The sequence below is a fragment of the Mesocricetus auratus genome, unplaced genomic scaffold (genome assembly GCF_017639785.1).
Source record: "Mesocricetus auratus isolate SY011 unplaced genomic scaffold, BCM_Maur_2.0 Super-Scaffold_100007, whole genome shotgun sequence".
NCBI classification, from domain to species: Eukaryota; Metazoa; Chordata; class Mammalia; order Rodentia; family Cricetidae; genus Mesocricetus; species Mesocricetus auratus.
This window is the reverse complement of record NW_024429191.1, coordinates 90966852-90980217: the sequence shown is the minus strand read 5'-3', so window position 1 is coordinate 90980217 and position 13366 is coordinate 90966852. Positions and strand designations below refer to the sequence as shown.

The 13366-nt window shown below is 50.4% G+C and overlaps 1 protein-coding gene across 1 annotated transcript in view; it reads left to right on the top strand.

The window, feature by feature from the left end:
- Sdk2 (sidekick cell adhesion molecule 2) overlaps window positions 1-13366 on the top strand; it is a 270658-nt gene that overhangs the window by 158611 nt on the left and 98681 nt on the right. The window contains exon 4 of the mRNA XM_040750019.1: window positions 6528-6675. Coding sequence (XP_040605953.1) covers window positions 6528-6675 — 148 coding nt within the window. The remainder of the gene's footprint in view (window positions 1-6527; window positions 6676-13366) is intronic.

The window sequence follows — 13366 nt, the reverse complement described above, 5'->3', positions numbered from 1 at the left end:
TCACAGGACTCTGGAAGAGAGGGATGTCAGTGGGTTACAGGCCAACCCCAGGAGCGTGGCAATACCCTGCCTGAAGGGGAACAAAAATGACTGCAATTGCTGAAGAGTGTCCCACAGCATTCCCAGGTAGTGGTGATGTAAGCAGGAAACACAGTCAAGATCCCTCCCTCCAGGAAAGCTAAGAAGTCTATATAATATAATACAGTTAGTAATATAATTTTATATATTATATTATATACACATATATGTACATATATACATATATATATGAGGCCCATGAATGAATGCAATGTATTTCAAGACAAATGAAGCCATACGAGAGAAATAGGGGCGGGATCCTATTCCATGAAATTATGGAGAATGGCCACCAAGGACGTGAAACGGAGCAATCTGGTGGGAAGGTGGGAGAGCCACACAGAAGGAAAGGCCATCCCAAGCCAGGAAGCAATGCAAAGGCCCTGTGGTATACTTGAGGGTCTGCGGTCAGGGCGGCTGGAGCCGAGTGAGGACAGCAGAGAGGATCAGAAGACAGAGCGCGGATCTGGGAGCTTTGGGACAGACCGTGGCGTGGCACACCCAGAATGAGCTGGCAGTCATTGATGGTTGAGGCAGGGCTGAAGTAGGATCTGGTGGAGAGATGGGTGTTCTCTTCGTGATAAATACATAAAACCACAAGGAGATGCTTGGCCGTGGGCACCCAACTGTCAAAACCCGGCATGCAAGCAGACCATGTGTGAAAGGCGTGCACCTATATAATTGGTAAATTGATGAGATTAGGGAAGTCGTGGGCGGCATAATTAGTCAAATTACCGTGTATGCACCCTTCCAGCCAGCAATTGGAATTGCTTTGGAATGGTGCACTAGAGGTCTCCCCAGAGCCTGTGTGCTGGGAGGGTTATGGGGGGCTGTGCACAGCGTCCACATCATGTGACCCAGGGAATTCCCAGCAGTCGTGAAGATAAACTGGACTGAAAGCCAGGATTTCAGAGTGGGGGGGGGATGCCACAAAAAAAACACATGACCCACCACCACTCCCCCCCCAAAAAATCACAAGAGACCACACACAGAGTAAGCCTAGGGGTGAATTTTTTTTTCGAGACAGGGTTTCTCTGTATTGCTTTGGAGGCTATCGGTCCAGCCCAGCCTCGAACTCACAGAGATCCGCCTGCCTCTGCCTCCTGAGTGCTGGGATTAAAGGCATGCGCCACCACCGCCCGGCTTCCTAGGGGTGAATTTTAAAAATATGTCAATTAGCCATGAAAAGCCTGAGTAATCCCTATTTGTGAGGACATTTTGGAGAAAGGTTAGCCCTGAAGAGGCCAGAATGGGATGGGGAGACAGGCAGGGAAGAGGAACCAAGTAACCACAGCATCCGAACCTTTGAACTGTGTGCTGCATACAGACGGGGTGTTGAATTTTTTTCCTTCAAATTATATGTACAGTTGTAGTCATTTTGTATGCATGGTCCATCTGATGATTTAAAGATAAGTAGGTGCAAGGATGTATTCTGCAGTAGAATTCTTACCTCACAAGCCCTTTTAAGCTCTAACAAAGACATCAAGAGTGAGCTCGGGGCCACATCCCGCTGTGCCTCAAGCCTACAGTCCGGTGGGTAGATGGATTAGCAGTATTTCAGAAAGTTAGCAAACAGAGTGAAGAAAGTTCCCAGGGGACCTGGGCCCAACCTGTCTTCCTCCCTTCCTCAGCCCAGATCCTGCACTGGCAGGCTGGCCTCCTCTGTAGCCTCCCCCTGCTCAGCTGAGTACATCCCAGATGTGTGCAAGGGCTGAAGAGAGCATATGTATACAATGGATGCTGCCTGCTTGAGCCTGGGGCCATGTGAGTAGATCCTAGAGCTCATGTGACTTTAAGAAGGAGAGGATGCCTGGGGCCTGGGAGTCACAGTGAGGTAGGGACTCTGAAGTAGAGGGAAAGAGGATGGGATCCATGCAGACCAGGGACCAAGGCTAAATAAGCCCATCTCTCCTCTACCCATCCCACTGCAAACACATGCATGCATGCCCACCTACAACCATCCACACACATGCGAAAACATATCCAACCATCCAGCTCATCACACACACACACACACACACACACACTCTCTCTCTCTCTCTCTCTCTCTCTCTCATGCATGCATACACACACATGCACAGGTATAGACACGTGTGCATACGCACACGAACATACGTGCACAAGCACACACACAGGTACCACACATGCACACATACCTAGCTACACCTCCCCCTCATTGATGCCTCAACTTGAAAGATGCCTCCCCGCCTCCCAGCCTGAGGGAGGTTTTGCTAGTACTTCTCAGAAAGCTCTGTCCCTTCCTTCCCAGCAATTGTCACAGATGCAACTAAACATTTCCCTGTGGGCTTGTCTGCCAGGCCAAGCTGTAAGCTCAGTAACCAGGTGTTCCTTTTCTTTAAGATTTTTTTTAATTTTATGGGTATGTGTGCGCCTGTGTGAGCCTATGCATAGCATGTACGTGCAGCGACTCAACGAGGACCGGAGGAGGGCACAGGACCCCCTGGAACTGGAGTAACAGATGTTGTGTGCCCATGTGTGAATGCTGGGAGCTGAATCTGGGGCCTCTGCAAGAAAAAGCCCCAAGAGACCAGTCCTTTCATCAATACCTTCACAGAGCCCATCTGACACACAGTAGGGCTCCATCAGGAGCTCTTGGCTCTAGGCAGAGCAAGGACCTAGCCACCTGATGGGCAATTGCTTGTGAACACAGCAGACCCCAGATGTCTCTCCCTCCTGATCACCTAGGAGGAAGTAGGAAAGAGGGTGGGCTTCTGCGGAGGATGGGAGTCACAGCCGAGCAAGGAGGGAGTTCAGAGGGAGGCAGCACCGTGCTAGACCCTAACTGCTTAATGCTGGCTCAGGCCGCTTCATCTCCATGAACCTTCATTTCCTCACAGACCAAATGGAGCTAATAAAACAAGAGAGAGTGGGGAGAAAGAAACACTATTATCATGAAATTGCTTTAAATTGTTTAAATCTATCTTTCTGAGTTCTGCAGAAAGTTTTTTTAAAAATAGATAAAAATTGTTATAAGAGCGAAAATCAGCCTGATTTATTGGTGTAATTTTTTATAGATAGGGCCAACTAATAGAAATTAATAAACAACTAAAATGCATATTTATTAAAATCTAGCCTGTCATGTTATCGGAGGCTCAAATGAGATAATGCATGTATAGTCTGTCTGGGAAGAAACCCGGGATAGGGTAAATGCTGGTTTTTTCATTCCATTTGCATGGTTTGGGATAATCTTCATTGAGGAGGTAATGTTTACACTAAATCATGAAAAATGTACCGTATTCCAGTATTTTAATGCTGAGAATATTAGATATACTTATTTGGCAGTCTTACACTCTTCCCGTTTCTATGGCTGCATAGCAAATGACCCCAAGACCGTGCAGTGCAGAACAATGTTTGAAAGCTCACACTCTGAGTCTGGAGTCTGGGTAGGGCTCAGTGGGGACAAGGTACAGTCAGTCCTGCTTGGTGGCAACTGAGGTCTCCGTAGTGGACACAATGCAGGCTGCGGGTGAAATCACTCGAGTTCACCTGGGCATCTAGCGTTGATTGCAAGCCCCTGGGAACTCCGGTTCCAGTCCATGCACACTCAGCTGCGCTTCCTCACAACAGGGTGGCTGGATGCTAACGGCCAGTATCAAGTAGAGTCAAACAGATGCAGTCTCCTTTGATGACTTCACTTTAAGACCGGATAGCATCGCTTTCCAGCACGTTCTATTGATAGAATAGTCCTGAGCTCCCAAGGCTCAAGGGGAGGGTGTGTGTGGGAGAAGGTATGAGTCACACTGTAGTAAGGGGATAAATATTGATTCGGGCACCTTTGGGAAGATGCGGCCTGGCGGTATACACGCATTATCTCATGCAACCCTTAGTACAACGCACGAGGAAGCTACCCTTGTTTTTACTTTTACAAGGGTCAAGAGGGTCAAGGGTCAAAGACTTGGGGCACAGCACATGGGGCTAGGATTCGAACTCGACCCTCGAAGTCTCCGATGTTACCCTAGAACGTATTCAGTGCCTGCCAAAGTTAAAACAAGGGATGCCGCCAGAAGCTGTTTCCTTCTAAAACACTAAGTTCCATTATGCAGGGTGCTAGAGACCCAAGGTTCCGTGGTGAGCTCTGACTCATCCTGGTAGCATTCTGGGCAGGTGCCTAACAAAAATAAAGCCCAGCTGTGGGAAGTAGGTTGTATACCACTCAGGGTGACAAGACGAGACATGGGCATTAAAGCAAGAAAGGCTGGTTGTGGAGGACCTTGAATGTAGGCAACAAAAAGATGTAGGCTTGGAGCAATAAGGACACCCCACAGGCTCTACGTGAGAGAAAAAAAAACAGCCTACAAGTGTGCGTGGTTAGGGGGTGATCTGGATGTAGATCAGGAGCCAGTAGTTCAATAAATGGTCCAACTTCTCAGCAGGGCCCTGGCTCCTGAAATGGTACCCAAAGGAAGAACTGAGGACCCTTGTGGGGAGTGGGGAAGGAAACACCCATGACGCCAAGGATGTGAGCTCAAGTGATGAGGGCAAAGGGCAGACAGAGGACAACAAACAACACAACAAGTAAGCTTGCTAAGGATGTAGCACGGTCTCCCCAACCCTTCCACCACTCACCCACACCCATCCACAGACACACACACACACACACACACACACACACACACACACACACACACAGCAGACTGTTAGGAATGGTGCCCTGGAGCCCAGGCAAGAGTTGGCACTGGAGACCTAGAAGGTTGTTTACAGAGAAGCCATGGTCAAGGGTAGGGGAGCCGGCAAAGGATCTGGGTGACTAAGGGTTAAGTCCAGGCTGGAGAAGATGAGCACGTGGGTACTAGCAGCCTCACACTTGGGTGTGCTACAGCATCTGCAAGCAATGGAATCAGGAACTCAGAGGCCCAAGTGTGTTCCACAGGGCTTCCCATGTCCTAGGAAAGTGGGGAGGACCCCGGTGGGTTTACCCAGTCCCCAGTAACTTTCTGTGATGGGGTGGAAGAGCCCAGGGATGCCGTCAGTCAACACTGCAGTCCTCAAGTTTGGTTCAGGCCTGAAACACTTTAGAAATACTGATGCCTGAGCCCCACCCCACTCCAGCTCATACCTCTGGAAAAACAAGAGGCCCTGAAGGGGACTCTGAGCCAGGCTGATCAAGGACACAAAGAGGCCATGGTGTTAGGAGTTGACAGAAAGCTTCTGCCACAGTAGGACATGCGTTTTTGTGGTTAGGAATGGGACCCTGGGTAAAGGAGAAACTAAGATTCCATAAGCCATAGTCTGAACTCCCAGTGCATACAGGGGTGCTGGTGTCTGGCAAGCCCAGGTCTAAGCATGTCACAGTAATAGACTACAAGATGGAGTAGAGACTAACAGGGGTATCCCCATCCACATCCCCTACCAAAGAAATGGGGGGCTTTGGGAGGTGGGGATCCCAGCAGCATTTTCTTAACTCAGATGTCTCCAATACACAGCCGACCAGGCCCTGCCTGTCACAGGTGAGCATGGTCGCTCTTCACTTGGTGTCATGAGAGTCTGCGGGTTCCGATCAGGCCGGTCCAGGGTCTCTGAGACTCTGCAGGTCTCAAGGCCCCCAGGGTATCCGCGCTGTGTCCTCAAGCATCACACTTGGAGTCTCAATGATACACATTCATTGTCAAGGTCATAGAAGACCAGTTGCTCTTTTCCAAAGCCCACTCCAATCCCTTGACCTTAGCCCGGGCCAGCAGGCAGGCACATAGGAGACCAGAAGACACCTCCCTCCCACAGTGATTTCTCTGTTCTCGTTTCCTCCTGGCTCACACAAGATCAGGGCTAGCAGCAATGTCTCCACTTAGCCACCAAGGGCTGGGCATGCCTTACAAAGAGCAGTGGTGTGTTTATGTCCAGAGCAGACTTCGTTCATTCCTGCATGCCTCCCTTCCCTCTGCCTAAGGGCACAGAGGTCCGGTCCCAAGACACCACAACCTAGTCCCCTGCTATACTGAAATAGTTCCAGAGGGCAAGGAAGGGGAAATGCAACCCAATTCCAGAGTTCAGGGTCTGAGTTCAGATCCTAGCTCTGTTCCTTGCTGGCTATATGACCTTGGACAGGTTAATTAACGTAGCTCAGCCCATCTGGGCAGGTTTTTCCATTGTAAAATGTGTGAAATAGCAATAAGCCTCTCGTGGCTGTGGGATAATCGAATCAAGGATGTGTGGGTACAAATTACACAAAACCTAAATGTCAAAGCAGGACACATCACACAGACTACCAGCAGAAGTGTCCAATAGCCTGCCCGTGACAGACCTTATCGTCTATGTATGTGGTGAGCTGCATTCATTGCTATCCTGGGGTGTCTGCTGCCCGGCGAGGGCACAGATTGGACACGCTTGATGGGATGTGGGGCGCTCCAACTTGTCTTCTTGACATCATTCTTTCTCTGCTGAGCAGTCCCTGAGACTGGATTGACCCCTGACCTCTACACCTCCTCTCCCTACAGACATGGGGAGCTTTGAGGAGGGCGAGAAGCATCAGAGCGTGTCCCACGGAGAAGCTGCTGTCATCCGAGCGCCTCGCATCTCCAGCTTCCCCCGGCCACAGGTGACCTGGTTCCGTGATGGCCGCAAGATCCCGCCCAGCAGCCGCATGTGAGGCCCTACTCTGGGTAGACTGGAGGGAAGCTGGTCCTGGGGGAGGAGGTCTGGAGCCAGATGCAGTCTCTAAAAGCAAAGGAGGGCCCCACCTATAGAAACTTCTCAGTGGTTCTGTAACACAGCCAGCTGGGCACTCCCCTGGGTAGTGAGAGAAGTTCCGTTTATGAGGGGTTTTCTTGGAATATGTGTGCCAGGACCAGGGAGTTGCCTCCACTCTCAGCTGAAGAATAATTCTGCTCCCAGAGGATTTAAGTCACCCAAACATGCCCATGCAAAGGCACTGTTGCCATAGGAACAGGCCCAGGACTCAGGCCATGGCAGGGGTGGGCGTGTACAGGTGTTTATGCTTCTTGGGTGTGGCTGGGCTTGCTCAGTGTATTTTGACTGCAAAGAGTTGGTGCGGCCAGGAAAAGCTGGGACAGATACACACACACACAGCCCTTTCAGCATGCACAAAGACCCTTCTGTCTTGCCGTAGCCTCGACTGTGGACTTAGCAGTGAAGCCAAAACTCTTCATCCCCCCCAGCTCTGTCCCCCCTACAGGCTTCACCCCCTGCGGTGCTCACTGTCTGGAGCTAGCCCAGGCTTCCCTCTCACTGCTCCATTCCAACTCTCCCTTCATTGGAGAAAGAATACCTTCCAACCTTCCTCGGGATGGCTGGCTACAACTTGCAACCTACCTGTGAGGTCAGCCCAGAGCTCCCCACAGCTCCACTTCCCTGGTCTGTAAGGAGTGGAGGAAGTTGGGGACGGATTTGTCTTTGGGAAGCATCAAGTCCCACAATAGAAGCACAATAATAGTAACATAGTAGTATAGCAATGGCAGAAGCTGCAGGTAATGAAATTAAGTTCTCGGGGACTGTGCTAAGCATGTGTGTCCCCTCTCCCCTGGGCTGCTGCAGACAGTGTAGAAGGAGGCTCCCTTCGATGCTCTCTTTCCTACCCAGAGAGTACATGCTCGCAACTTTGTTGCTCAGTGCTCCACCCTCACAGCCCTCTGCCGAAGCAGTTGATTTTATCCCACAGCAACAATCAAGCAAAGCAGCCGAGGTGCAACTACTTTTCCAGATCTTTCCCAGCTGCTGAGTCTTGATAATCCTTGCCTTCTGTGAAACATATGTGCAGACAAGAACACAGACCCCAGTAAGCAACTGAGCTTCATAGAGCTGGTGCCGACACAGTGATTCTCAATCTGACCCCCATGGGAGCTTGAAAATGAACCTCTCCTTAGGTTCCTATGGGAAGCACACTGATTCCATTTAAATGGGATGCTCTTTGGCTGTCAGAAATTTTTAAAGCACTGTAATATATAGTCAGAGTTGAAAACCATCCTCAGAGCCAGGCTTAGTGGCACAGGCCTTTAATCCCAGCACTTGGGAGGCAGAGGCGGGTAGATCTCTGTGAGTTCCAGGCCAGCCAGGGCTACATAATGAGACCCTATCTTGAAACAAAACAAGGGAGAGGAAGAAAACCATTCTCAGTATGTATCAGTCATCTACAGCCATGATGCTGCCGTGTAACAAAATGTCTCAATAGATCTTTACTGTGTTTTCTCAGAAGTATGCAGATTGGTGGTTTACCTGAGCCAGGCTCAGTGCTTCTTATGGTTGGGGTCATTTGTCTGGGGTTGTCTGTTATTGACTGTCCTGGAATGACCTTTTGCTAAATGGCCCGTCACTTGTCCATATTTCACATGCCCCATCCTCTAGCCTGTCAGCCCCAGCATAGTCAATGGATATTTCAGAATAGAAAGGGAGGAAATACGCACATATCAAGCCTCTACTCGCATCCCATTAACAGAAACTGTGACATGGTAGAACTCAGACAGAAGGCTCTCTGTGTCCACTCCACTAGGCTGAGTACCCAGCAAGCTGAAGGGTGGAGTATGCTTCAGGTGAACAGGTAGACAGCTGCTCTATGAGTCAAAGTGTGCACGCGCACACACACACACACACACACACACACATACACACACCTAGGCCTCAACTCAATAAAGCCAGTTAAATGGATCACCCATCATGCAGATATTAAGATAACATTGTGGAAGGGAAATTTTCTACCACAGAGATGCTGGGATATGTCAGTGAGTCCCAACCCCATTCTAGCTCCCTTAGTGGGTGTATCTCTTGGACCCCAGAGATACATGTGTACATGTATCAATGAAGGCATCCTGCTAGCTAATCAGTTGGCAGTGGCTGCCTGGAACTCAGAGCTGGAAACGATTCTGAGGCTCCATGCACACTCATGAGAAAGAACATCATGATTTGATTGGTAATGTCTGCCCTGACTGTAAAAGGGAGCATGCTGGCACTCACCTACTACATTTGCAGAGGGAGATGAATCCTTTACTCCAGGCTCTCTCTTCTTTGATCAATTTCCTACCACCATTCCTCATCCTTTTCTCATCTCCTTCCTCCATCCACATCTGCTTCTCATGCCTAGCACCTTTGCCAACAGGACGGAACAACCTTGGCCTGTGGAACTGTGTGTGCGCGAGCACGCGCACACTCCCGGTTATACGCGACCACCCCCTCCCACTCGCATAAACACATCTACCAGATTTGTGATGAAGCGCTGGAGTAGTTTTATTTTGGTAATTACAGTGAATTAATATTCATAGGTGAGCAGAACGGCTCCCCGGAAGCAAGTCCCCTGTGTCTGTGTGCCAGCACTCAGTGTCTGATTGGTGCTATTAGCCAGCAGGCTGTGTAGACTATGAAAGGCTCACTGTGTACAGAGCGTGCCTCTCACCACCAGGCAGGACTCAGCCCCAAGCCTGCTGTTGAAAGGGGACGTGATTCCTAGCAGAGACACACGCTGGGGGTTTTGGGCGCACTGTAGGATGGCTTACTCTCGCTTAATTATGGATCCAGCACTCTTGGAGCTAAGAAAGGGGCTGCTGGATGAGCGCAGCAAACTGAAGGCAGAGCTAGGGATGGTCGAGCTTGGTGAAGAAATAAGAGTACAAGGCCCAGCCCCTGCCTGAGAGGTGAGCATTGCTGTTGGCACCCCACTCAGGTTCTTCTTCCAGTGTGGGCATATCTGGGGTGCAGCAGGCTGGGTACCATGGGCATCCTGGAAATGAGCACAGCATCCTTCCAGAGTTACCTGAAAAGGGACGGTCGACATGCACAGGGCTAGGGACCCCTCCTGAGAGAATCAAAGTGACAAGTCAGAGAGCCTCTGCCTCCCATTCCACTCCATGTCCAGAACTTGAACCCATGCCCTGGGGCTTCCCAGGCTCTATGGCTTCCAGGCTCCGGGGCTTCCCGACTAGAGTGCTGGAGCAGGCAATGCCAGCCATAATAACCAATAGGCCATATTCTAGTAAGCTAAGACCACAGAAGGTAAGGTTTTACCCATCCAAATTGCAGCCTGGAGCAATGGACAGGAAGGGTGACTTCACACGGTCACTTGAAACCAGGGTCACTGGAGCTCTGTCATCACCAAAACTGGTCTCCAAGGTTACCCTGCTCCAACAGAGGGGGATGGTGCGTGATTTCCTGTTATCCAAGATTAGAGGTACCCACATACTCAACCTGCACCCCAAATGAGGAGGATACAGAGCTATGCCTTGTTTCCCAACAGCCACAGCCTCCTGCAGGCGAAGCAGCTGAAGGCTCCTCTTCAGACGAGCTTTTATGGGTCTTAGTTCACTTTCCATTTCTAGCTGCTGCAGCCTACAGACTGACTGCATCAGAAAGGAGAACTGTGTTTTGGTCCCTGGCTCTGAAGGTCCAAGTTTGAGGGGCCTTACCTGGTCATGACCTTGTTGGCAGAATCATGAGGTGCTACAGGGCATTGTATGACTAGAAACGAGTGTGAGTGTGTGTGTGTGTGTGTGTGTGTGTGTGTGTGTGTGTGTTCTGGTCTCTCCCTCTTATGACATCCCCAATATTCAATCATGGGGTTCTGCCCTAATGACCTCGGACCCAACCTTAATCAAGCCCTACAGCCCCACCCCTAAATGCCAGGGTCAGGTACAGTCCTTCTCCTCCCCTCCCCCATAATGGGGATTCTGTTTATTTCAACTAACTCATCAAGCTTGGAGAAGACAATCAAACCACACCCAGGCCCTCGTACTCAGCTTCCCACTGGACATCCAGGGTCAGACATGTTGCTTCGGGGACATGCATCCTGGGCCTCAAAGGCTACCCACCAAGCAGAAGTCCTGGCCTCCACTACTACCTACCCACAGTGCTCTCCCACAGCTGTGGCAATCAATTGTCCAGCAGTCATAAAAGGTCCACTAGGAGTAAAGTCACTACTGCTGGTTGAGAACCACATATGACACGTCTGGTATATGTGCATCGTACCGTCATCTGCATATCATTAGCCTTGCAAAACTGCCCCCACCCATCATGCAGCAAACACCATGCCACATCTAGAAAACTCCCTATAAGGACAAAAGAGGACATAAATCCTGTTCCAGGAAAACTTTAAGCCATTCCCCAAATCTCCCCTTCACTCTACTAATTCGCTCACAAAGTGAGCTATCTAGAACCCCCAGTGCCGTGGGATGGGGACCAACAAACAGAAAGAGTAGGAACTTGCACAGACTATAGCCAAAGCTGGGAATGGAACTTGCACAGACTATAGCCAAAGCTGGGAATGGAAGGGGGCTTTCCAGGCAAGGAGGAGAGAGTTGAACGGGCTCTTCTGGTACGGAACAAGCGGGTGGCTCGACAGTGCCTCCCCTGGAGACTCTGTGAGACCTGTCCCCATAGTAGAATGACTCGGGGAGCTGCATCTATATGAGTCCAGTGCCCTGAGAGTCCCTCCATCTGAAGCCAGACTACCAGGAGAGGACTATGAGGGTGAGGACAGGCAGTGGGCGACTCTGATGCCAGGGACCAGGTGACAAAGGCAATCACAAGGCTGGGAGAAGTCTTAGCAAATATTCTCTTTAATCTTTGCAAGGACAAGAAGACAGGGCCCCGCTAGCGGTGGAGGAAGTACATGGTCCTCAGAGGGAGGCCAGAGACCCACACCAGAGCCCAACTCCAGCCCCACCAAATGCACAGCCCAGACCCCTCCCCCAACTCCAGCTCCCCATGCCACAATCCACATCAAAGGAAAAGGGCTCTAGGTGAGAAAAGGAGATGGGAAGCCGGTTACCACCCCAATTCCACAGCTGACATTTAATGTAGTTTAGCCTGGTTCTGAGAAAGCTAGACCTACATGATCCAAAGTACCTCCATCGTGAAGTCAGACTGTGCTGGGTGAGGGCTGGGGGGCTGGGGAGACAGATCAGTTGGTAAAGTGCTTACCTTGAAAGTCTGAGAACATTCCAAGCACAGCACAGGGGAGGGGGCTCCCACTTGTAATCCCTGCACTAGAGGGGGTGGGGTTAGAAATAGGAAGAACCCTTGGGCTTCCTGGCCCTGCCCAGCCAGCCTAACCTACTTGGTGAATTCCAATCCAGTAAGAGACCCTGTCTCAAAGTGGGTAGACAGTTCACAAGGGACAATAACCAGCATGGTGCTTTGTCCTACACACACAACACGTACACAAGGACCCACATAAACACACACACACACACACACACACACACACACAGCATATCCTAGCTTAGCTACAATCCTATTCCTGACCTCTCATTAGCTAAAGATAAAAAGAACTCTCCGTGGGGAAAATGGGGCACCAGGAGGGTCCCTAAGAATTGGGGGGCCAGAGAGCTTGCCATCCTGCTGCCCAGGTCTCCCCTGCTGGTGTGAGGACTCTCAGTCTGAAAAGCCCCAAAATGAGGAGCAAGGGGTGGGGACAGCACAGGCTAGGAGGGAGCTGGGCCAGGGAGACATTAGTGAGGATGTTTATCCGAGAGCCTGTTTAAAACTCTGTAACATTCACCTAATGGGAAAATTTGAAGAGAATTCAACTGGATTTGTCCTTGTTAAACTAACATTAAGGATGTTTAACAGCTGTCTCGGGCACATCGCATTACAATCCGGAGACAGACTTGGCAAACTAATGGTTTTGTTTGTCATCAGGAGAATGGGTAAAAGAAGCTGGGCAGAGCCGGTGTGGGCAGCACTCCAGAACCACTTCATACCCATTTAAGGGGGTCCCCAGCTCCCTGTTTTCCCGCCTGCTGAACTCCTGATGAGGACTGGGAAAGGGAAGCAGCTAGGACCAACCCAGTTCACAAGGGAAAGGGGAAACTGATCCCCAGGGAGGAAACTAGAGGGATCTGGCCCTCAGAAGTCTGGTTCAGGCCAACTGTGGCCTTGGAGTCTGCTTAAACAGCTACAGGAAGGACCTGGATTTAATCCCCAGAACCCAAGTGAAAAAGAAGTCTGGTGTATCGAGCCACAGTTGTAACCCTGGTGCTGGAGAGACAAAGACAGGCTGATCCCTGGGGGTTCACTGGCCAGCTGGTCTAGCTGCTCAGTGAGTTCCGGGCCGGTGATAACCCCGTGTCAACAAACAAGGATGGACATCCAAAGGACATCTGAGACTGACCTCTGGCCTAGACACTCACACATGTGTGCATGCACACATATATACACACATGCACATGCATGTGCACAGGCACAGTTGTGTGTGCACGCATACACACACACACATGCACACCCACACAAACATACGCACACACACTTGCATGCACACTGATCCTGGACTTCATTTCTGAAGTTGTTCTTGTCCCTCACCATCACTGCCAATCGCTCATTCACTCTGCAAACT